General features: G+C 29.2%; 1 protein-coding gene across 28 annotated transcripts in view; it reads left to right on the top strand.

Annotated features, from left to right (window-relative positions):
• The window catches only part of CaMKII (Calcium/calmodulin-dependent protein kinase II), a 54,146-nt gene that overhangs the window by 1,190 nt on the left and 25,527 nt on the right, over nucleotides 1-27,429 (top strand). For all 28 annotated transcript variants that reach the window (XM_035081453.1, XM_035081501.1, XM_035081681.1 and 25 more), the window contains exons 2-3: nucleotides 18,146-18,240; nucleotides 21,957-22,016. In XM_035081453.1, coding sequence (XP_034937344.1) covers nucleotides 18,146-18,240; nucleotides 21,957-22,016 — 155 coding nt within the window. The remainder of the gene's footprint in view (nucleotides 1-18,145; nucleotides 18,241-21,956; nucleotides 22,017-27,429) is intronic.

Below are 27,429 nucleotides of genomic sequence, written 5' to 3'. Positions count from 1 at the left end.
ACTTTGATGTTTTATTCCTTTTATTTGCATAGAGCATACCTTTAAATAAATAAACCGATAGAGAATAGACACATTAATTGTCGGCCATGACTGTAACAGCATCGTAGTGTTGGCTGCAGTGCCGCTCGCGACACCGGTGTCAACTTTTATTGAAGATGTTGATGATCAAAAGGTCAACAAACTGACACTCATTCTGCCTGATTCGTTCTTATTAGTGTACTCCAATTCTTTCACTTATGATACACTTACTTTACTTATCGCTTGTTTATGTGATTCGTAGTATTCATGATTCTCTTGTATCCACTTGATCTTTTATGTTCTTTTGCGTTAGTACAAATGCAATCAAAGATTAATAGCACCCGTAGCAACTTTAAGTCCATCAAAGTGCTTCTTTTTCATCAATGTCGCATCATCATCTCTTATATTGTTCATTGAATCGATACGCCGGCTTTTGATAAGCAGCTCGCGCCACAACCGACGGCAGGTGGTTGTAGTATGTCAGTAGAAAAAACGAATAAAAGAGAAACATTCAAGTTATAATAAGTTTGAGTAGGAAATAAAAGAAGAAAAATAAAATTCAACCAATCGATCATCATTTCTACTTTTACACTTATTTCCTCAGACGTCCTTATATTTATGTAGATTCTTCTATTCAATATATCGTCTACAAACGGAACGAGCACTTTGTTTCAGGGTACTTTCCACTTGGATGATTTAAAAACTCGATAACCAATTCTTTTTGCTGAAGAAAAAGATATTTGTCATATAGTTTCATTATTTTATAACCAAATGTAGATTCTAATTTACAGTTGTCTGTAGGTGAAATTCTGTTTCCGATTTCAGATTGATTGATGAATGTTTTGATACTATGACAGCATAAATTATTCTACAATATATTCAATTTATCATATTTGAAAGTATGTGACAGAATGTATAAATTCTTGCATAACTTTGAGTAATTGACTACACTCAGTTGTATTTTTATTTTAACTATACGATAATACAAATTTCTCAATTGTGATAATGTTTCAAACATTGACAAGTTGAAAATAACAGAAAATTATTATAATGATAAAGATAAGAAAAAATATTAAATAAAAATTGTCAACTTTGTTTGAATAATTCAATGACACACAGTAAATATTATTTTCCAGTTAAATAAATTTTTTAACAATGCTTATGAGTAACCTTGTCTGCTTTATTATAAGTAAACGTATTTGTTTATCATCACAGGTAATATGATGGTTATGCTATGGAAAAAAATGAGCTCAAAGTTTGTAATGAAATAAGCAAACAAAGCCAAGAAAATTGGTTTGAGAGAGAAAAAAATGGTTTTCAATTACTCATAATTTATTTTTATTTTCCATTCGTGCTTCCAAAAGATAAATAGGTCAAACTATCCACTATAGATAGGGCGTTAAAATTATTATGACGTATTCAAACAAATTGTGGACTCGTGCTGTGATTTGTACTCAAAAGAGATTCAGTTAAATAGCTTTTTGCTTTAGAGCAAAAAGTATGGAGGAAGAGTAAATACGTTTAGTATATTCTAATCAGTTATTCAATTGGAATTCAAACAATAAGTTCATAATATCAATTGATTATGTACATGATACAATTAATATTTATGAATTTTTTCAATCTAAAAGTTGATATTCTCAAATAAAACATGTGTATGACATAGAAGAAAAATCAACACAAATGTTTGACCAGTTTTTCATATTTCTGAGTGACAGCATTTGTATATTCACTTGTTTCTCTCTTTGGCGTCGGTATTTCAAAGCAGAAATTGAGCGTAACACGTGTGTGACGTGTGAATTGAATTAAAAACAATATTCTGGTTATTATGGCACGTTCACGTTATTTAAAATTTCAAAGGAGAATTCAGTCATTAAACCGTTTATTTTTATTTGTTTTTACCAATATGTACAGTCATGTCGTTATTATTTTTCAACCTGTTTTATTTAAAAAAATATTCATATGAATATCAGTTATTCAAATAATTTTACTTCATAAAAAATGAATAATTTAAAATTATTCTCTATTGACAATTTATTAATAAATAATATTTAATACTCCATCTAGCTGCCAAACATTAATGAATATTTTTAACGGTAAACTTTTCATTACAAATTTACTAGATCTACATGAAAAAAATTAATGTACAATGTAATAACTGTATAATTAAAAAAATTATTCATAAAAAATAAATATTTTTAGTGTTAATAATTGATGAGAAAAAGCTTTAAATGTTAATTTTCTTGGTAAAAAATTAATTTATCAGGTTTCTATGCCACCTTTAATATGTAGGTTAATCTATAAATATTAAAGTAATAAAAACACATTTTTTCTGAAGAAGCTCTGTTAAAGACAAATTAGAAATACTTCTGGGGATAATTTTATATCGATCATATCATAGACAACATGTGTTTGATAACTTAACACGAAACTCACGCGTCACACGCTGTGAACGATAGATTGACGGAGAACAGCATCAACGTATTTATAATTCAACAAACTCGTCCCTTCCAATACTCTATTCTATCGAGCGCTATATGTTGGCAATAATCTCGAGGGAAATATTCATATTACTGACTTCTAACATTGTATAGCATGGTGATAGCTTAAAATTACCATTGGCTTATAATTATCATATTCTCTAGTTAAATTATCTAAATCAATACCGTATAATGATGTACTTTGATGCAAGTTTTATTTTTTGTTTGATTTAAAAACGATACAGCATCAGTAGTATTTCGTGCTCGACAGCTAAGTTTTCTGAACACAAGATAACGTGATGTCTGGCAAGGTTTTGATAAAATTTTTCTTTTTAGAATCAAACTAAATCAACTGATCCTGATAGGTAAACAGAAGATTTCTGACTAGTTTACAGCCAAAGTCTTAAGATGATCTCTACTCAAGTTACTCATAGCACATTCAAATCATCACCCTATCAATATGATCCTGTTGATAGCATTCTCCAATATCAAAATAGCTAAATATATTCAGTAGGATGTCTAAACCACATAAATAATAATATAGAATTAATAGAGAATAATATTTAAATGGATGAGTGATGTTGTGTGTATAGGTAATAAATAGTTGAATAGATAAGACTACATATGATCACTGCTTTCTAGTCACGAAACCTTTTTAACAGAGGTCTTTAATGAGCCTGTTGGCAACATATTTTTAAAAAAATACATTATTCAGTTATTGTATATCGCTCATATTTATCAATTAAGGTTATTGATGAAACATTCATCAACAATGATAATAGTATATTATCATGATAATATGTTTATTTATTATTTTTTTTAATCAAACACCAAGACTTCATTTGTATTCCTACATGTGCTTCGTGCATGACATATTTAACAGTTTAATATTACATGAATAAAAAAGAGGCAATGTCTTTGGGTTCGTGACTTGATACAAAAAAAATACTCAAACATATGAATATATATAAATATCGATTATGATTTTAATAAAAACCCATGAATATTTATACACGTGCTATACTAGGGAGATTCGAAGATAATAGTGTTGGAGGGAAACTAAATATGAGTAAATACAGTGAGAATAGGAGCATATAAGTAAATTTTCGTGCAAATAGCTGGTGGTATTTGAATGTTTTAACGAGTAGAGTTGAATTGTAATCAAAGACATAAGGTACTTAAACCTGTTGTACAGGTTCAAGTACTTCATGTAGCAACAAAGGCTCTTCAGGATACTTCTGTCCTGTATATTGGCTCAAGAGGTTAGCGCAAGCGGTTAGTACGGGATGCTCGTTTTTCCACCCACATTTACTCCTTGCATATGTTCTCAAACATTTTTACTTTGTGTAACTTGTTATTACACTTAATTAAATGAATGTATGATTTGCACTAATTTGTTGAATTGTTCATAATGACTAATACTCCAACAGTGTGTAACATAAAACTCGTCTAATGACTGTAATATTTAAATAACTTGAGAGAAGTAAAAAAAAACTTGGAGATCGTAAAAAGGTCTATCATCAAAAGCAGAGAATTTTTTTTAAATTAAGAAGGGTGGAGAAAATTATACTTTTCGTGGTAAATAAAGTAGGCCAGTACTTTTTTTAAATGGTTAATAACAAATTTACAAAAGAATTTATAAAGAATATATTTTTTTTTACTAAGCTCAAGTATGGAATTAATTTTATGACTATTTCATGAGCTTGAAGATTATTATCAAACTTTTTTGCACATTATTTTACTGAAGGAATAGAAAAAGAAGTTGATGATATTACTTAAAATAATTTAATATTACTTATTCGTTAGAAAAAGAACCATTTCGTCTTCAAAACTATAAAATTTATCTTGGAACTTTTTTTAAGTAAGTTATCATTAATGAATGCAAATGTGACCTTTTATTGTCCAGTAGTCTAACGATAGTTTATGAATTTTTTTGTTTCCAACACTATATATAGTTAAAAAAATAGAAAAATGAATATTTTTATCTTTCTTTTACCTAGTCTTTTAGACTTTATTGTTTTAGAGATGATAAAAAATTCATAAAGTTTAATGACAAAGTACTTAACATTTAACGTTTTCGAGATTTTAAAGCATACTATAGTAAGCTTGAAAGCTACAATCAACAAACGGTTATGCTGTTGAGAGACAGCCTCTAGCATATTTCATGATGCTCCTTGCGTGGCTTGACTGAAGTAGCGCAACCAGCTGACAATATAGGCCGGAAGTGAGTTGCTCGAGGGATTCCCTCAAATAGGAATCGATCTCGTCGCATGCCTTGACTTTTGTACTAGTGTATATGTAGTAATCTAATTTTAACTTGTATATTGTGTTTTCTGAACTTTTCACTAACTTAACTGTTGGAAATAGAGTCATTATAACGAGCTAATAAACAAGCTTAAGGGCCAACCAAAGACAGGTTATTATGTGAAGTTTTAACCCAGTTTTTTTAGTCATATCTAAAATAGTTTTTTTTTTAAATATCATACTAGTATTTTTAAATATATGTTTTAACTTTGCCAGTAATATTAAATTAAAAATGATAAATTAAATTAAAATCTTTCCGCATTTTATATAAATTTTTTAACCATTACTTGTTGTTCTTGAATGAAAATAACTTATTTTGATATAAATCAACATCTATAAATAAAACTAGAAAATTATTTGTCTTTGTTGTGCTAAAAATTAAGCTTACACTTTAAAATTTTGCCAACTATAATATAAATTTTAGTTATGAAAAATATTGACGCAGGTAACAACTTTGTCGCGGGAAAATTGTAGATAGGAAATGACTCCCTGACTATACAAGATGATTGATTCGGAGGTAATTTTAAGAAAGTTAAAATTACATCACAGAAAATAAGAATCTCCTCCGATATTCAACGAATACTAACCATCTCAACCAGATGGTTCCGTAGAAAATAGATAAATTTAAAAAAAGCTCATAGACATTTTTAGTTCAGGATAGACACTAAGAAAAAATATCAACTCATTCAATTACTACTTTTCAAAATATTTTTTTTCAACCAATTTATTATAGATAAACAATCTGCAATAAAAAGTTTTTACATTATTTTAAAATTGAAGTAAAAATAAATTATTAAAATGGTGATTGTAATTTTGTCGAAAGAGGTTCAAGTAGTTAAAGTGGAGAATAGTAGTTTGGTATCATCAATAAATAAAAGGGTTTTGAAAGGGTTACGGTGATATTAGATAACTTTGTTCGCCAGAATATATTTCTATATGAATATGCCATGTCCAAGCTTTTTAGTAATGTTAGTTGAAGGTTTTTAAATTTTGTTCGAATAAACTTTTATGATTTAATAAGATACCTAAAGATATATTTCATGTTTATAGTGGTATTTTCATTCCTGGGTACTATGTTTTTGTGAGCATCTTAATTTCGTCGTCTCGTTTTATGGCATAAAGTTTTGTTTGTTGTTTGAAGATATTGTCATGAGGTTTAGTGATAAATACTGACGTTACTTGTTAACCTTTAGTAGACTTGAGATGTAGCACATTGTACCTGGTTCAAGTATCATAAGGTTACCTAAGACGCTAGCTATACGTTGATGCCATTAGTAGTGCATATATTGTTACAAACTATATCATACTGTACCTAGAGTATTCTAACAAATTTTATGGGTGAACAAAGGTGGTAAAAAAGGTAAATAACAAACTAAAATCACCAATCGTAAAGAAACATGAGATTAAATGTTCCACTACTTTTTTACGGCCAAGATGTGATGGTTAATTTTTTATAAAAATTTATTACTTCATTTGAAGTTACTAAAGAAGTTGAAGAATTTTATTCAATGTTTGCTTTATCATTCTGCTTTGAAGAAGTTAAAGATATGTTTTCTGATGAAGTTACTCTTGTGTATTTCTTTGGTATGTAGTACTAGTGTATATTCTAGACTTCATTAATTGATTGCATGTAGAGTCTTCAATTCAAAAGAATTTGAAAAAATGTATTTTTTTTTTCCTCTTAAACCTGATTTCAGTGAATAAATGAGGTAAAGATTTTTTCATTTTCTATCTCTCTCATAAATAGATCACAAAAAGGAAATACTCACAATTCTTGATTTTCAACCTCGAAGCCCTCCTCACAACATCAGCCTTTTCAAATAATCTACTTGCACGCAAGAAGATTAAGAGTGATGGGTTTGTGGTCTTTACAGTTCTTGGATCAATGATGCTTACTCTCACGGGAGTGGCTTTTGATCGAAGAGACTAGAAGGAGACAGATGTAACCTATATTGGGGTTGGGTTTCACGATATGTCGAAATATCGTGGTGAAATGTCACCCCAATTTTTCCTGTGAATGAGGAGAGGATAATGGGATAAATTTACTTTTATAAATCTTTTAAATGCTTATCTTCCCTTCTTGTCATTACAAATATATCTTTTTTTTTTATTCCTTCTATTCAGCATTTTTCAAATTAATTTTTCGTTTTAGTCAGGATTTACGTTAATCCAAACAAAAATATAAAAATAGTAAGATGCTCGTTTCGCAAGTATATTATTCCTAAGTGGAATATAATTATTCTCTTTGTTGCTCCTTTAATTTCTGCAAAAAAATTAAAACATGAAAGCTGTTTGAAACACGGTCGCAGTGTTTGCATAAAACATTTCTTTACTCTGTTTACATAAATATGTAATTACTTCAAGATTGATATAAAATTTGAATTGGTAGAAAAATTAAATTATTATTCTCTAATTAATCATCAACGACTTTAAATAAATTACTAAATAATTTTAATGTTTTTAAAAAATATAATTAATTCAACTTCATAATAAATATCACTTACCATCAATTTGATATAATTTATCAACTGGAAAAATTTAATAATTTACACAGCAAAAATAATAAAGATCAATTGTTCTCAAAATATTTTCAATTATCAAGCTCTATTACTCAAAAGATATTTTACTAAAAAATATAACAACTTGGAATTTATTTATAGATCATTAATTCACAATAATAGTATTCTGAAAGAATTCATTGAATCATTAATAAAATATATATTCACAAATAAATTCTTAATGAATATTTTTTCGATTAATGAAATGAGTATGAATAAAATATTCATACGTCTTAGGAAATTGTTTTGAAGATTTATCTTTATATTTACCCGAGTATATAATCTACTAAAAGCTCAACTATCTTATTACTTCCAAGATCCATTAATTCTTTAACGATCGATTTAACCGAATGCCTCGTGAATCTGTGACAGTCATTAAATTAACAGTTCTATTGGAGGTATTTTATTACATAATTATTATTTCATAAAGTATATTATAGCAACTTTTATTTGCGACAATATTATCCCAGGGAATGATTTGATTGTTACGAATATTTACCCTCGAGTAATGTAATAGTTGAATAAAAGTAATAATAAAATTGTAGAAGTTCGATACACCTGTTGTTGCAAAGATAATGATCGAGTGCTATTTGTTTACGAAATAGTTGGAAGAGAAGTCACGATTAATAGAGATGTGTACCATACCCAGTTCTATTTATAATATTAATAATTATAGATGCTGAATTGTTATTTTTAAAGTCACACAAGGACTTTAATTATAGTCAACTAATCAGTATAAAATTAATTAAATCTTACACTTTGATATAGGGTGAGAAGCTTAGATTTATCTTCTTCAGGATCATTGATGCGTTCAAGTTTTCATTATTATGTCCGTTAACTGAGCCGTATGACACAGCATTATTATATCAAGAAAAACCATACACGACTAATTAGTGACAGTGTCTATTGGATTATTAAGTTTTAAGTGTACTCTTGTTATGAGCACAAACAGAACAATAAAGAGGAGGAAAGCGTTATCAGAAAAGCATTTTTGACTTTATGGAAAAACAGTTTGGCAGTTTGTTTTTTATTTATTCACGAAAAGTTGATGAAAGAAAAAGAAATGATTGTGTGTAGATCACTCTCTTCTTATCATTTCCGACAGTTTGGATCATCAAGCACATCGTGGTCGCAGTGAATGCCAATGGTGGCTTCATGTTCGAGCTTGCAGAGTACTATCGACCGGGATGAAAGCGCATTGCCCCACCTCTTTCACCTCCCCTGCTTCCTCACTTCTAGTCCAGCTTTTACTTGTCCCCTTCTTCTCTCCACTTCTCTCTACTGATCCTGAATAAACGTGCCGTGTTGTCTCGCCTCGTATTGCTCTTTGTCGTTCAACCTGATTCTCGATATCGTTGTATTCACACCATCATTTTTCCACATGGCCACGGAAAATTTAACCTCGATCTATTGTCTGTATTTTTTGCAATTACACTGAGCGATTAAAAAAAGGCCTGAGTCAATTTCTTGGTATTTTTCATCGTTTTTAACTAGAATAAGAGGATTTTTCGTAACACTTTGCTTATCATTTTTTTCTCTTTTTTCTTTAATCTCGGAATATTTACACTTTTTTTTTCTTATTTTGGGATGCCCATAGATTAGGATTTTGGTGAAGTTTTAGCCATTTTTTATCTTTCTAGTAACACTGGGTTACTTTGGAACGATTATAAAGCAAAAAAAAGTTTTTTTTATATATTTTTTTATCAGAATTTTATGGGAGTAGATAAAATGGAAAATCATAGAAATATACATCGATAGTGTAAATAAATAAATCGTGAATCTAGAGGTCTTTAAAATGCTGTAGTCATTATTGATTTATCAGTATCGATAAGAGTAAGATTTAAAAAAAGCTTGATGTACAGTAAAATTTAAATATTTCACTTAGATTAATTAAAAATGAATAATAAAACATTCTAATTTTACTCATAAAATAAGAGGAAATTCATTGAGTAATGTTTGTTGTAAAATTGAAAACTTCATTGAAAAATCTCATACATATTAAAGTATGTACATCATAGAATGACAAAGACAAGTTGGGAGCTGAAATTTATCATTCAAAAAAAATGAATAGAGATGATTTCATAAATAAATGCTCTTATTTTTAGTGAACCACAAAAAATCACTTGATTAAAAATTTATAAAAGAATAATTAATTGCATTAATTAAAGATCTTCTAAAATAACATTGAATGTAACTACTTGTCTTTCATCGACTCTTATGAATAATCACATAACTTTTTGGAGTCTATATATACAGAAAACATGTTAATGTTAACATTTATACAAAACTAAGATACATAATACCAGTAATAAATAAAAATTATATGATTCATAAATCATTTTCATCATTTTTAATAACACCTTATTATACAACTCTTCTTTTTCCATTGTAATTATGCAACTGTTTCTCTCATAATTTATTATAATTTTTATTTTTAAATAACATCAATCTGTTATTAATGACAGCCATTAAACTTTATCTATTGAATCTTAAATTTAAAATTAATGATAATTTTATTTTGAATCAGTTTTTATTTCGATTCTAAAATCACTTTTTTAATCGTATGTAAACGACCTACTGTTTGCCTTGACAAGTGGTCATCAGCATTGTCAACGGATTGTAATAAAAATAAATAAAAAAGTAGTTGAGGAGTAGAATCTATAAAAAAAACTGGAAAAGCAATCATTTGAGTACATTGATTGCAGAGTGTGTAGTCTTTATAGCTTGAAGCTATAAGTTGAACTCATTGAATAGTGTTTTTTTTTATATTCAACATCAACCTCACCAATTTATTTGAAAGTTTTTTAAACACATAAATAAGGATTAAAACCTCCAAGATTTACCCTTCAGATTGTAATCAAATGAATGTGACCCTAATGCACCTCAAATGTATTTTTTTATCGTCAAAGAATTTGGAGTAATTCAATAAAGAAAATATTGACAATCTGATATTTTCCATGTGGGATATTTTTTTGATCTTAAATCAGCGGCAAGTTGATGATTTGAACGTTTCCGGTACAAAGATGAAAGTATGAAAAATTTTTTCACGCCGAGGATTTGCACGTGGAAAGTAAAAAGAAGAAAAGCATTTATTGATTCAAAGGTTTTGTGTGTAGGATGTGGAGCTTTTCAACTTGTATACAGTCCTTTTCTCTGTTGCTCCCACTTCCCACTATATGCGCGTAGTACCCCTGAGCCTGGGACAGAGGGAACGTGCGCGCGGTTCATCGATCCATGTGGCGCAAGAGCCACCGAGAAACGCACTTAGGGGTGTGCGGGGGATTGTGTCAGTGGGGTCAACGAAGGAAGAGAAATACGAGAAGTATCAACCGAATAAAGAAGTAAAAATCAAGTTGACCGTAGATTCTATTGCTCTTCTGAGCTTTTGCTCTCTTTGGGATACAGCTTCCTTGTCGTCAAGTTTATCGCTTTGGCCTGGTTGCATAAGTGAGCTTAATTTGCACCGTCTCGACAAATTTATGCGCCAGCTGCCATCCGACTGTCCTGTCTCGTAACTTGCTCCAAGCTTTCCCTTTCTCTTTCTCGACATCTCCAAAGTCCGTTTGACAATTCTAGCTGTCCGATACATGGACAAGTAGTATGACTCAAGGCATTTCATGCGTTCCTCCTGAGTATGCTAAACTAGTTACTTCATTGGCCTACTTTATTTTATACGGCAACTCATTTTCAAGTCGACAGAACTTTCTGCTGATATAAGCTCTTTGAGAAACATTTTGTACAACTTTGATTAAAACTATTAGCTTTACGTTGTCTCACTATTTTCATATGATATTTGTTAATATCATAGAGATTATTAAAAACAATCTTCAACAAAGGTCAATGAAGAATAGTCTATTGAAAGATGTTGGAGCAAAATGAAGCAGCTTGGAAGTTACTTTTTATAACTTTTTCATTGTTAGCATCGGATGAAAAAATGTATCAACTGAAAAAAAATTCTCCGCCTGAATTGTGGAAAGATACTTAGTTTGGTCTAAGTTTTTTGAGAGAAAATTGAATATTAAAAAAAAAAAATTGATGAATAAATTATGTTGGGTTGGTAAAAATGGATTATATTAAAAAAAATATTGAAGGATAAATTAGGTGCCTATTTGTTGTTGATAGCAAAAGAATATTTTCAAAAGCAACATGAAAACTTTGATAAACAAATTTTTTTTTTTCTAAATTATCTCTAAAATTTTTTTTCTACCAACCTAACAGTTATTTCTCTCATGGTCTAGGCAATGTCATAAGAGGTAAAAGTACACTTGACAGTCGTTCAATATAACATATACCACGAGAAAAACCACTCTGAGAGTCGCCTCTTTGCGAAAAGTGGATAATAGAAGAGAATTTAAACTCAAAATGAATTTTAGTTATCAAGCAGGAAAAAGAATATTGTAATTACTTTTCTTAAACAAACGTCTTTGTTCTCAACACTCTATTTTGCTTTATGCATAGTATTTCTCATTATTTATTTGTTAATTTTTTTTTTTTAACTTGATAAATTGCATTTTCCAGTTCATTTTTTTTTAATTCAATGATTCACTGTTTTCTAAGAAAGATATTTTTTTGATCTACATAACTGTAAGTAGTAAGTAGAATATACGACCTATTTCAATTTTATTATTCCCATTCCACAAAGAAATACAATCGATAACAGAAGTCTTCGTCTTGCACCTTGAGAGTTAAGAATCTTAATGGAGTTAAATAAAAATTTGTTCTGTATTAAAAATTATAACGAAAGTAGAAAAGACATTTCTTGTCTCTAAAAGTTACATAAAATAATGACTTTTATGAAAATTTATTATTTCTTCATTTAAAGTTTTTATCGTGGCATGGTAATTTGAAGAATATTTTTTTTTATTTCATCTAAAAATTCTGGAAAAAATTGGTAATAGAGCAGAAGTGATTTTATTGAAGAAACAAAATATGATAAAATTTTTTTTATAAAATGATAGTTAAAATTGACATGAAACTAGAATCAGTTTAAATGCTGTTACCGAATCCATTTCAGATTACGTGTTTAACCTGAATTGCCTTTAATAGGTGTATTGTGACAGAGGTTCATTAAACTTCAAATTTTCTTGGCTTCACTGGAAGCTATTTCCATTCTTAATAGTATCATTTCTCGCCATTGTTAAAATTTATATCCCTCTTTCTTAAAGAATAGTTTTATTAGTCATTATTTGACTTATATCTCCAGTAAAAGAAGTATTTCAACACACGTATCTTTCTATACTGGAAATATTCTTCCACATCTACTTTAAATATCACACACTCAGACAAATATCAATCTAAACTTATGTAACTTTGAATAATAACTATATAAAAATTTTTTTTATTCCCAAAGTTCACATATAAAACTTTTACTACCAGAGGATCCTACGAGAGGATTCAATCAGGTCAATGAAATTTTTTATTCATTATAAACAATGATTAGATAAAATACGTTTGATGATCATTATCTCAACAAATTAATTAATTGTTTTTTTCTTAAAAGTCGGAAATCAGTTGTACTCGTTAGATAACATAGTGCTCTTTCAACTTGATTTCTAACATGAATAATGATTCATTAAAGGAAATGATAGCGCACCCATAAATTTGTAAATGAAATTCGAATTCATTTTTCTCTCCAATTTAAACATAGCGTGACATCAATCCAATTCATATTAAGCAATAATGGCTTGTAGAACATTATTTCAGTCACGGTGGAACAATAATTTTACGAAAAATCTATACTTGATTTAAAAATAAATATTTTTTAGAATCACTGTAGAGAATTTTAAACTATGACGATTAATTAAAGAGGAGAGTTCCGTATTACATAATAATGTTAACGGAAAAGTGGACAGATAATGTAACTACTGAATGATGAAAGATGCAATTCGAGTTATTCTAAAGCTATGTTTACAAATTTATGATATATGATGATGGATTGTTGTACTTTTAGTAAGTGATGAATATTATAATGTATTCATAATCTTCAGAGGTAACTTTGCAAGGCTTTGAGAAGTTACATATAAGTACGGTGAAGGCAGTTAATACAAACTATTAATTAAACAACCGTCGTCAGAATAAGTTAACTGTTAAATTTCAAAATTAGTTGTAGCTTTCTTGTTTGACTGAATAAAAAAAAAAAAACTAAATTACTCCAAAAAGCATATTGTTTAATTAAATTAAATTTTTATTTTTAATGTTTTGATTCCTTCTTCTGAGATATAATATTGCATAAAAGAGTTTAGTAGCATTGAACATGCGACTATAATTTATTAATTTACAAAGTAACTTTTCAATTAAATAAGATATTAAAGATTGTATAACATCAAGCATCTGAGTTATTTTTAGTTGAAATAAACTCTTTAGCTAAAGTATTCGTATTTTCAACAAGATATAAAATCTTGAAGGATAAATATTTTTTCAATAAAAAAAAAATTTTACAATTTTATCAGATTTTTCAACCCCTGAAGTATCTGCACTTAGTGGATATACACTTATTTCTTCGAGTTCACTTATCACAGTAATCTCCTCACGTACAACGTTTTTGAAAAAAAAAAAAAAACTGAGAATTAAGACAGGTTTACTATTTTTCGTACGAAGCTTATCACTCGTATATATATGTGCAGATTTCAACATAATTCTTATCCTGTGGATGTTATGAATAGACAAGGAAGTTAATTAAAAAACTATACCATTTATTTTCATTCTCATCTACGTTCATTCACATACATTTGTACATATTGAAAAAAAAAAAGATGAATTACGTGACTAGATGTCTGATCAAAAAAAGAACATATAAATTATAAAGGTAAAACTCTCATATAAAAAATGGAGAGATTTTAAATTGAATTTATTAGAATGTAAGTAATACAACAGAACAAAGCAATTTTTTTTGTTGGATTTTTAGAATTTGAAGTATAATAGAATTGCGTCGACATTGACGTAAATATAAAAGACAAAGAAAAGAAGCTTGAATTTGCGTCACTAAAGACGACGTTTCTATCGTTATCTTTACCATTATTTCTCAGCAAGAGAATGAAATAAATGGGTTAACATAAAAGAGGAGGTCGAGCTTCCGTGACCAGAATGGTTACGTTTCCGTTTACGAAACGTCATACTTAATTTTTTCGTCTTTTATGCACACCTGGGACATAGATTTCCGAGCCAACGACTTCAAAGTATGAAGAAATAAAAACATTTCAAGTTTGCAGTGTGTTAGACTTTTATGTTACATTCGGATATTATAATAACACGAAGCATTAAATATAAAGAGAAATACATGCGTCATGACTTGATTAGTTTTGATGTGTGTTACGTGGGAGCAACATGACATGGCTCGTGGAGCATGGAAATGCGCTTTGCAGTTACGCGGTTTCTCATGCGACTAATTTTCCCTTGTATACTTTGAGATGTTCCTAAATGATTTCAAACATTTTTTCGTTACAACAACCTCTATGGCATATTTTCATTAACGATAATGTTAAGTATTTAATTATAAAAGAAAAATAAACTACAGATTCTTTTATTTATGATTAACAAGATTTTGATTAATTATTACATAGAATGATGTAATAATTTAACCGAATATAATGTGTTTCAATATTTCTGTAATAATTTTTATTCGTATAAATATTTGAACTTTATAACACTCGATAGATTAATTTAACGTTTTTTTTTTTCAACCATTACACAATATGATTTTAAATATTAATGGAACATTGGAAAGCTTTTTTAATTGAAGAAATTTCAATTATTCATTTTGTTGTTATTTGAAAATTTAAATGAACAATTATTTTCCAAAAAGAAAATAAATATCCAAAATAGAGGCAAACATTGATTGCGTTGTCTATAATAGTATTTATTTTACGCTGGCTAATGTACTTTTTATTTAATGTCTACTCTAGCTGCTTTTGTTTGATTTTTATCTCATATTTTGTTTATTCTGACGCTCTAGTTATACAACATGTGTACAATGAATTGGATATTTTTTACTCCACAACAAACGAGGGAAACTTTCGATAACTTTTAGGGGTTAGTGGAATACGAGGAAAAATATAACTAATCAAAACATACACATATAAGGGAGTTTTCAGATGCTTTTGTATTTTTATCACACTGGCCTTGTAGAATGTAGAAAATAGGTCGAGAGATCGAAGGACGTCGTCGCTTAGGGAGAATGAAGATCAATATGAAGTCTGGACTAGTATTTGTTTACAGGTTATAAGTATAACGAGTAAAGATATCCAGGTATTGGTATATGTCATAAAATTAAGTGAAGTATATAATGAGATTTAACATATGAAGTATTTTTAAAGGACTTTCAATGATTAGGGAAAAATTTATTATTAAATTCAACACATCAGTTTTTTACTTTTAATCAAATGGTTGTCATTTTCTATATTTAATTAAATGAGAATGGAACGTTTGCAAAAGTAATAATTCTATTTTTTTTTGAACTTATAGAGAAAATCGTGATCCATGAAATGGTTATGTTAGTACCAGGTATAATTTAGAAATGGATGAGATGAGACATACTGAATTTGATGAAGCACAGTGTGGTCGGTGGCCTTTGAAAGTAACCTTCCTTCATATCTCTATGTCACCACTGCGGCCTAGTTACTGAGTTTCCTGGTTAACTTACTGACTGAATTTCCCTGGTGGCATTATTTTATCTCTAACCTTTTTTCTCTTTATTTTCATTTGATGTAATGCATATTGACATTCTGAATTGGTTATGTGACAGTTCTTGACAATATCTTTTTATTGACACGATCAGGTAAATAAAAAACTCTTTTAGGTTGAACGAAAACGAAAAACACTTTACTTAAATGCTTGTTAAAAACATTTTTTCCAATATGAAATGCCATCCAGGAATAAATTGGACAATTAAAAATGTAATTTTGGGGATAGATGATTGATAGGAATTGATAATTAAAGTGGATATAGAAAAATAAATTATTGCTATTGGTTTATATTTTATTCAATTACTTAAGAAAAAGTCATAAAAAATATTTTATATTTTTTTTTCCTTGTAACGTGCTCGTTGTCTCCACATTTATCTACCGTTTTCTCAATTAATTTTCCAGAACATCCATTCGTCCCAACAAATTACATTACCTATGTGGACAGAGAGCAGGTTTTTGTAGAAAAATATAGGTTTTATTAGAAGAAGCTGAAATATAAAAATAGATTTTAACCTTTGATAATAAAAGGAAAAGAATTCTCTTAGCGATGCTTTTGTGTCTTTCTATTCTTCGAGATATGAATATTGGAGCAAATTGGAAACTCCCTTTTTTTGCAAAAAAAAATATCCATTTCAAAAAAGTGAATTTTAAACAAATGAAAAAAAAAATGAAACATTTCAATGTGGGTGAATCAATTAATTTTTATTACATAATTGATTTTATACAATATAGTGCATTGAATTTTTATTTTCAATTTAAAAATAGAAAAAGAAAAGTAATAAATGCTTTGATAAAAAAATTCCTATAACTTTTATTATAAACAAGAAACCTGTGAAATTTTTTCTTCTTCTGTAAGACTTTTTGAATGGATAATAAACACAATTTGCGTTTTCTCTAGAGTGTATTTTACTCTGTATGAAATTAATTTATTATCACGTTGCTGTACATTAGAAGTTGTAATATCCTTAGATTAATTCTTATTTGAGTAATAAAACTTGAATAATCAAATCAGAACATTGTATTACACTGGGTTTAATTAATTAAATTTATTTAGAATATTATCTTCATTATTGAGTAGTAATATTATCCTGTGTCAGACAATCAATACACACACACTAAATAAGCTTTGTTCGCTACATCATAATCGTTATTGAATCAATACATAACTAAATTAATTAATTATTATCATTACTTTTTATTGTATTTGAGCATTGATTAATTATCGATCAAGTATCTAAATAATAATGCATAGATATTTTTATTAATAATAATTGTGTCAATATATACGTCATGTTTCACCTTGACATTGATTGTTTTATAATTTTTCAATAAATTTCATTTTATCATCAGCAAATATGTTGCTCATATTTGATGCTACACAACAATTTTATTTTACTAAAATAGATTGAGGGTTTGATTCTGAAGAAATTTTTTACAGCATATGCTAGCTTCATGAACGAACATCATAATTGTTACCGAAACAGACCTTCAATTCGTTGCGACCATGAAAGAGGTTGTTTTTTGGTGTGGTATATTAAAAAATTTTGTGTTGGTGAATTTTTCTTTTTGTCTACAAAAAACATTTGTACAATTTTTCATTCAACTTTTTTCAGTTTACGCGGTTTGTTCGTTCATCAAGTGACATTTATTCATTGTTTCTCTTCTCTAAATTCCACTTTTATTCAAAAATGTAATACAATACCGATAAAAATCGTAACACACATTATTTAAGTATTAGTTAAACAAATTTTCATCCTTAAACACCTTTTTTTATCACATTTTATTCCTCTAAAAGTAGGATGAAACTTTTAGGAGCTCGATATGTCATTCTGTACGACGTTGGCTAGATAATCGGGAAAGTTTACTTTCCAGGTAGCCGAAGGCAATGCACAATGCTAGAGTTAGTACTGACATCGTGCAAATGTTCTCTTGCAAAGTTGGATGTCTAGATATTTGTGATATTATTATATACCAACGACAAATTATCATACGGACATAAGATTTACGAAACAAGTTACTATTCTTAATTTGATTAAATATTCAAATATATTTAAATAACATTGTATATAAAAATTAAAAAGGTAATCATTTTTTTTGCTTACAGGGGTGCCTTCTCGGTGGTTCGACGATGTGTGCAAAAAAGCACGGGACTTGAATTTGCTGCGAAAATCATCAATACAAAAAAGCTATCGCAAAGAGGTTAGTTTATATGAGTTTTGATTTATTGCAATGACCAACCAAGCAAAATATAGCTCTGTAATAATGTTATGACTACTGAGAATTCACTTAACAATTTTTCAGTTCACACCTGTCATACGAATAATCGTCAAGATAACGTGATGACATTGTTCAAGTTAAATAAATTCGCGAATATTTAATATAAAATTATTGAAAAATTAAATGAACCAAGACGGAAAATATTTAACAAAAGACGCCGGTCTTGAGAACTCACGTCGCGTTTTCACTAACACTCCCGACGTCTGGCATCTAAAAACAACAAGCAACGTCGTTGTCACAATGCCAAAAATTCCTTTGTGAGTAACACTACAAACGGTTTCAGCGTCTGGTTGTATACTACGATTTTAGGGCTATAAATCTACAAAGAGAAATATGACTTAATTATTATTTTTATTCAATATACTATTTTTGTAATTAAATCAAATAGATATACTATTTTTAAAGATGAGATAAGCTAAACGATTTATGATTGGTAATATATCTAAGTGCGAAGCCAAACCAGCTTCTTAATCGTATCAATCGAGAAAAAAGTAGATGCTAATCAAGTTAATGGCTTAGCTGTAAGAGAAGAAAGTAGAGTATTTAAAAGTGTTCAGATACCTGGCATTTCTCGATAATGTTTCAAATATGACATTTGAAAAAAAATTCTGTTTTTTTTCTCTGCTTGATATTGATATGAAAAAATTTGAAATTTAGGTCACATTAATTATACCATACAGGGTTTTTAAATTAAAAATAATCATATTTTTTTAAAGTGTAAATACTCATTAAAAGTAAAATTTATAATGGACAAATTACATTAGTAACTCATACATTTATAAATATTTTTCCGTGAATTATTTATTAATATTATTTAAACACTGGCTATCAAGGCAAATATCATTAAAGATGTTACTTGAATTATTAGGAAAAGTAATTTAGTATTATTTGAGAGTTTTACTATCCCCTTTTAGGGTGAGTAATTAATGAAAAAATAGACATAAATATTGTTAATCACATTAATAGAAACTTTTAGCCCTAAAAGAGCAACTCAAAAATAAAATTACTTCTTAAAATGATTATTCGTTAATTAACAATAGCGTGTCAATGGCAGATTTCAATCGAACCTGGAAATTTTTAGTATTACACAAGTCACGCATCCTGTTCGTGCTCTGGAAAAATATGTGACTTGTGTCAAGCTAATCCCACCGAACCCACTTAGTGTAAATTAATTTTTCACGCTTATTATTCCTGATAAGCTTTTTAAAGTAAGGCTGCACCCTTGAAAGCCGTCATTAAATATGAACATATATATATATTCAATCTTTACTTTACGGATAATAATATGAAGGCTTTCATTTCCTATAATATGAGAATCTTTAATCGAGAAAACGGAGAAAATCATTCAAGTTGAAGTCTTTAGCTTCCATTTAATTTACTTGGCATTTTCTTCAAGTCTATTTCTTTATTCTGACGTTTTTCCGTTCTTCAACGACGGAATGGACGGAAATTAGCTGAGGAAACGAGATGTACGACGAGCTAAACTAACACTATGTAGAGGAGGAAGTTGAAAAAAAAAAAAAACAAAGAATGAGATAGAAAGGGGTTGAAACGGCTCTTGAGTTCTTGCTACGACCTTGCCCCAGTGCCCGCTCGACCCGCTCACCGGTGACTATGCACCGCGTGGCCGATGCTAACACGCTTCTCTTTCACTTCCCCTTACCTCTTTGTATCGGTTTCTCTCGTCCGAATGAATATGTTCTATGTATCAATAATACTATGTTTGCCACACCCATATTACCTTTACATGTTTACTTGTATGTATTCAATTTTAATCCTACATCGACCTATACTCATAATCATCATCTATCTACGCATTTTTATCGAAAATCACACGAGTTATTGAATTTAAAAAGCTCCGAAGTCAACACTGCAATGGAAATTTGAAAAAGAAAAAAAAATCCTAAGAGTTATTGAGTTTGTAAGTTTACGAAAGAATATATACATGCAAAGTAGGAAGCGAAGGCGTTGGCAAACATGTTCGCACGTAGTAAAATATTCTGATAATAAGTTTAGGACAGATAAAAATTGCTCGGTAGTAACCACTACAACACTTCACTCTGTTTCTCTTTGCTTCGTTACTTTATTGTTCATTATTATCTTAATAATTCTTTGAAAAGTCAAATTTTTTTATTTCGCTGCTTATACTTATATAGTTGATCTGTCAACAGTCTCATAGTTGTTATTTTCTTCCCAGATTTTTTGTTGCATTCTATAATCATGACTTGAAATATACTGAAGCTACTGTATACTTACTATTTTTAGGTATTTCTCGGAGCTTTTGTTTTTTATTTTCTCGAGCTTTTATTAATTCAAAAACTTCCATCTCCAACTTGAACACTTGAATGCACGTCAGATGATACTCCAAAATTACCTGGCTATTTAAAATTTAAAAAACATCCTTTATTTTTTGTCTTCAATAATGAATGAATTACGTTACAAGCAATTGTAAATAGTGAAGAAAAGAATCATTTTTGAAGGATAAAAATCGATGATATTTCTATGACTTTATATTCTTATTCGTGCAAATAAGAGTACTTATGATTTGAACAGTACAAAATGGTATCATTGAGTTGACGTTCATTGAACCAAACTTGAGCATCCACGAAAGACTGTAAAGCGATATGAAAGAATAAGGTACCGTTGGTCACGCGAGCCGGTGGTCCCGGCGTTATTTCGGTTCGTCAATGGCCGCAGCGATCCTCGAAAAGATTATCTACAGCACCGCAGCAAGACCGGGCTGTGCGCTTGCTTGTGTTATTTTTGGACGGAATTTCGAGTTCCACGATCGCTCCTAATATTCATTCGTTACCGATGCTTCGCTTAAATTACATACGTCTCCACGTGGGTAAAGGCTTTGCATTCCACAACAGGCGTTAACGACAATTGGCTTCGTCGAAAACAGCTTTTTTTCTCACCACAAGATCTATTGAGTAACATTTGTCGTTGATTTACCGTTTAAATTACCATATTTTGTCACAATAAAAAAAATCCATAGATAAAAATGCACATTTTTATGTCGTATAATAAAAAGCACGAGATTGCGAGTATTCAAGGGATGAATAGAAGAAAAAAAAATTGAAAGGAAAATTTTTTATTCTTTAGATAATTATTAATATTATTGCTCATAAATTTTTATTTAAAAATTTATATCCATTTGTTCTGAAAATAATGTTTACTCCATCATCACTAGAGTGAAACAATAACTTTTCCAAGAAAAGCTTTCAGCACTCCACTTGGAGCATATCAAAGTTTAATGTCATCAAATGTTCATTGCAGAAAATAAAGTAGTCAAGGTCATAACAGTGAATAATCACCTCTTTGAATATCAGTTCACGTACTGTAACAGATTGATTCTTCATAGCTCGTAGAAAGACTTTTCTTGATGCAGAGACTTGCATGCAGAAAACTTTGCACTTATCTAAATTCTTCTAGGATCGAAAAGTTTTCTCTTAATAGAATAATTGAACAATAAAATCACACTGACTTCTTTGAAATTCGGATTCCTAAGGGAATGATGCTCTATTTTAATATGCACTAATTAACTCATAAGACTGATTAAAATAAATTTCTCTCAATTAATCCTAGAATTAATTAATCAACAAGTTCACTTAATTTATTACTTTTTTACTTTTCAGATTTTCAGAAGCTCGAACGAGAAGCTCGGATATGCAGGAAATTACAACACCCGAATATAGGTGAGTGGATCTAATAGCATTGAATATATTGGAAAAAATTTTATTGCCCCTGGGTGATACTAATAAAATTGTTAATTACACAAGTTTACAAGAACTTTGATGCCCACGGGATATTTAGTGGGTTGACTTGAGGAAAATTTTCACTCAATAAATTTAGATTTCAAGTTAGAACTAAACTATCAGATTTAATTTTTTTCCTCAATAATCCAATATCAGATCAAACACTTATTGATCTAAAACTGTCTAGACCTGAATAACAATATCAGTGCTTATCATCAGGGTCTTCTAAATAAATTCATTTAACTAAAAAAAACGTCACTTGAGAAATAGATTTGCACAATTGTGGTGAATGTATTAACCAATTATCACGGTCCAACAGTAATTTCATGTATATATTGATGACTAACATTCCATTACTGATGAATATTATCACAGGACAAATGACGTGCGACCATGAGACATACAATGATTGGTCCTGATTCGTCAAAGTGTCGATAAATTGAAATTGAAACATAACGTCGACAGTGGTCTGATAACCACATAGCATAGCATTGTTAGTATATATCAGCATATTAAATACCTAGTGCTTTATACACTACAAAATAATTCCAATAACAATTCTATTCTTATTAAGTTAATATTTCTCTGTTAGAAACAATGAAATATTTCTTGAAATAATCTATTGTCGTTAACTGTTTCTTCTATCATCAAATGATGTATGAAGAACTCAAAGATTAGTAAAATAGCTAGATCAATTAACTGGAATAATAGTTGATTAAACTAGTTAAATGTGCTGATCTATTAAGTCCAAATATTTACTTATCAAATCAGTAGAAAGTGCTGGCTTGATAATTGGCACTCAAGTCAATATAGTGTCTAGATAAACAAATAGAGAAACGATTAATACATGCAGATGTACAGAAAGCATCATTTTTATCAAGATAGATAGAATTTATTTGACTCATGTTGATAAATTTTTACTTGAAGAATAAGTTAACATCATTGATAAATCAGGAGAGAATATGTAGAGATTCTTACAATGCTATTTCTTTAATGTACTGATTGATTAGTGGAAAATAAAGAACACTTTATATCATTTAATGTACTTGAACACATTTTCATTTCCTTATTCTCATGTTGAGCATGTATTTACTACAACTAATGCCTGCCAATCTAACTCTCCTTGATGGCAGTTGATTGATCTTCACAGCCAGACTGTCATTATCATTGGACTCCACCACAGGAAACTCGCTGTCGAATGAGGAATTCACTGTAGGGAGGACAAAAATTTTCTAACATCGAAACGTTAATGATTATGAACATGCTATTAACAGAAGATAATGATGTTCATATTGAATTATTAAACAATTTTTTCCCATAAATATTCCCAAGCTAAAGATTGTGTTGATAATGGAATATCTTTGAATAATTGAATCATAATAAAAAATAATTTTCACTCATGTAGTCGTTCACTTCTAAAGTTATTGCCGCAAGGAATTGAAGCTTTAAGAAGGGTGACTTGGACAATGTTTTCTAGGATGGTCTTTAAATTTATTGCTTGTTAGGGTCGTAGTGACGTATCGTATGTGCTAATTTGTCGTTGCTTTGATGCTCTAAAGGTTATTCAAGAGGGCTGGTGATAAAAAAAAACGGCAACAGAAAAAAGAAACATAAAAGAAAAAATTTAACGCTCGTGAAAGCATTGACAAAGAACAAAACGAGGACACAAATGTCCCGTGAATAGACAAAGTTGCAAGGCGTCGAAATACTTTGCGCAGCTTCTGCACTGCGGAATGTTTCTCGGGAAGAAGTGGGGAGAACTTTCAGGTGTTAGGTTTATCAGTAGTAATTAAACCTATGCAAAAAATTTCATAATTATTTAACTATAATTTTTTTTTCTCTCATTTTCTTTATATGGCACAGATATATCCATATGAATACTTACCTTGATATATTATGGCATGCTGTCATCTCTAAACTCTAGTAAAAGCTGACTCTAGCATTTTTAGTCACGTGCTAAACAACAAAAGACTCTACCAACTTATGTTCACATCGAGATACTCAAGACTTTTTCTTTATTTATCAATTATCACGCTCTTCTAATTTTAATTAAAAACTTTTTCCAGTTATAAAGTTTTAATACACTAAAAATGGTCTGAAATGTATCCTTAAAAATTATTAATTGCTGATGATAAATTTAATAAAAGCCCTAATAGAGTTCATAGGATATTTATTTCATATTAATTTCCCAACTTTCTTCACAAACTTAGGCCCTTAATATTTATCTGATCAAACTCGATGCTAAGATAATCTAAAAGTATTATGAGAGATAAGAAGGGTTTAAAGTTGGAGCAGTACATATTTTTTTTTAATCGTAGGATAATCATCAACCTACATAAATAGAGAAAGGGTTCCTTATTCATACTCTAAACCAATTGCATGCAGGATCACTCTTCCTTATTAATAATTCATTGGATTTATTTCGAAAGACAGATCAACGGCTGTGTATATGTTGCTAGCAGACGATCACAAATATAGCATTTCCTTTACGTTTCTTTTATTCATTGCACGACGTTCAACTGGAGGCCAAGCGCGCAACTATCAATAATAACTATCATGAAAAAGTCTTGTACAGCATGTACTTTATACTCAAATTGTCAGTCTTTGGAAAGTGTGGGTATAGAATATCGACAATTCAATTCAATTTTCAATATACATGTCCTCTTCATCGTTCGTCTGATTTTTGTTCGATGAATGTGAGACTTTTTGAAGCTCATATGTAGGAGATTAAAAAGTCAATTATACTTTTTTTTTTCATCCTTCAAAAAAAAATTATTGCCTAGATTTTAGAAATCAAATAATCAAATTAATTTGAAGCATCTTCAAAAGTTTAGAACTTTTTTTAAAATTCTTCTCATAAAATTTAAATTAGTCTTATTATATGAAGATATAAAAAATTCAATCAGTAGCAACCTGAAACTATTGTTATGAGTATGTAAATAAAATCATAAAAGATAGTAATGCATCATTTACAAGTCAAAAAAAAATTGATATTTTCAACAAGTCACATCATAGAATATTCTTGAGGTATTTTAAAACACTTCATCGATTCTTGTACATAAAAACAAAGGATTGACCTGATGATGATAACTTGGTTTGTTGTTTTGCTCTACAATTAAAAAAATTGCAAGATAGCTTGACAACGTTTGATTTACTAACTTCATTTACATTGATAACATCAAAAGAATAAGCCATGCTTTTATTACTCATGTTGAAAGCCAGAAACATTAGACAGCATAAATTTAATGCAACTTTTATCACATCAGTAACTTTTTATTTGTAAAAATTTACTGCACGGGAGTTTGGTGTTTTAAAGTAGATTTTTTGTAGTGCTCGAGGCACCTTAAAATTAATTGAATTACATTAAGTGCGTCCTTTGATATATACACTCTCCAAAGAAGTTTTAGCTTGCAATCTCGATGGTTCTGCTGGTCTCTTATTAATATACTCCAACCAGGTGTAATTGTCATTGTTCATTTCTTTTATTTTTTGTTTTTTTTTTTCTTATGAAATATTAACTAGCATATTTTATTGACACGCAACTTGATTACCAGTCACCTGCTATAAAATGCTGCTCAGAGGAAAGTGTTAGCTATCGAATAATCGAATTATGTGACATAGAACAGAGAATTACCCATTTACAATAATTGTTTGAGATTACTTATCAATGCATTTTTTTACCTTTTAATTTAAATATTCACTTTAAAGATATCAATTATTTAATTTCATGCTTAATGAATTATAGCAATTTAGTTTTGCATGAGATTAATGAGCTTTGAAGATTGAATTATTTAGACTGTTTATTAAAAAAATTTGCCCATTAGATGAAAAGATAAATATATTTTTATTATATCAACCAATTGAATTAATTATGTATTGTGGATAATATTTATTATGTATGGCTACTTAACACTGTATTATAATCAGAAGCAATTTAATGGCTCATGCAATCTTATTCATAGCACACAAGGGAATTATGTAGAATAATTGTTTATTTGTTATAATAAGGTCAGGATTTTTTTGTTTAATGATTCATAATCAAACAAAATTATTATGATCTGTGTACAAAATATATAAAGTAATAATTTCAATATGTATTCAGTTTAATGCAAAATTCGTAAAACAAATATTTTGAATCCTTTTTAACTGAAATATAAACATAGCAATACTTACAAAAATAAAATGAATTTATCAATTTATTCTGTTACCTAAATTAACATTTAATGTAAATAAATTGAAATTTTAATTCAATAGAATTCGATTGTTTATTTTGTTGATTATCTTCTGAAGTCTAGAAAAAAAGTAAAAAGAAAATAATTGAGGTTGAAATTATACATGGTTAATTTATTAATTAAAGTCGGTGGCATTTAGCTGCTCAATAATAGGCATGGTATTAAATACACATAGAACATAATGTTAAATACTCATTCTATAATGTCATGAATTTTGTAGGTAAATCTGATATAGTTAATCTCAATAATACTCTAGGTCTCACATTTTCACTTATTAACAATAATGTATTTCAATAGAAAATTAGTGTGTGAATTAAATAAACTTTAGAAGAAATAATACATATTCTTGTTGAATATTAAAGCTTGGCTATTTAACTTCAAGCTTTCACCGCCTTTAGAACTATAAGTCCGGATCGATATTTTCATCTTTGATAATTCACCAGCCATGAATTTGTCCTAGAGAATATCTTTGATTTTTCTATTGCAAACAATAATTATTTGTCAATGGATGATATCCTAGAAGAGAGAGAGGAGAGTGTGAAAGCGTCAAATGATTACAAAACATTCCAGTAGCTAAAGGGAAGCTGTTCATCGATTTTACTTGGACGGTTTAGTATTGATACAATGGGAAACAAAACAGTAAGAAGGACTGAATGGAAAGGAAAACAAAGACGAGGATACATAATCGATTTATGTCGCGTGGCCCTGCACAAATGCATCAAGGTGTGGCTACGATCGATAAGCACGATATAATACTTTGACTTGGGTAGTATAGACAGTATTTTACTCTCGGGACCGACTAGACGCCATGCTTGTTCTCAACAACGTCATGTAACTACGTTCTGCAACGGTACTTTTCGACTCTACGATGGTGAAACTAACGTTCCGAAACATTTAAATAGTGTCATGCTTTTGTCTTTATTCTCTTTTATCTCTATAAATATTTAACATCCACTGGAGAAAGAGATCTTTTGCTATCATCATTTAGATGCAGGAATTGATCTCAAGAGTAAGCAGACAAATTGATCAACTGTTAAGTTCAAAAGACCATGGATAAAAAATTAAAAGCTTTTTTACTTAAAACTGGAGAATTATTTGTTTCATTAGAGGGATGTTTATCT

The sequence above is a fragment of the Chelonus insularis genome, unplaced genomic scaffold (genome assembly GCF_013357705.1).
Source record: "Chelonus insularis isolate UGA/USDA-ARS -01 unplaced genomic scaffold, ASM1335770v1 contig_121_pilon, whole genome shotgun sequence".
NCBI classification, from domain to species: domain Eukaryota; kingdom Metazoa; phylum Arthropoda; class Insecta; order Hymenoptera; family Braconidae; genus Chelonus; species Chelonus insularis.
The sequence above is the reverse complement of the archived record's forward strand: the minus strand, read 5'-3'. Positions and strand labels throughout refer to the sequence as shown.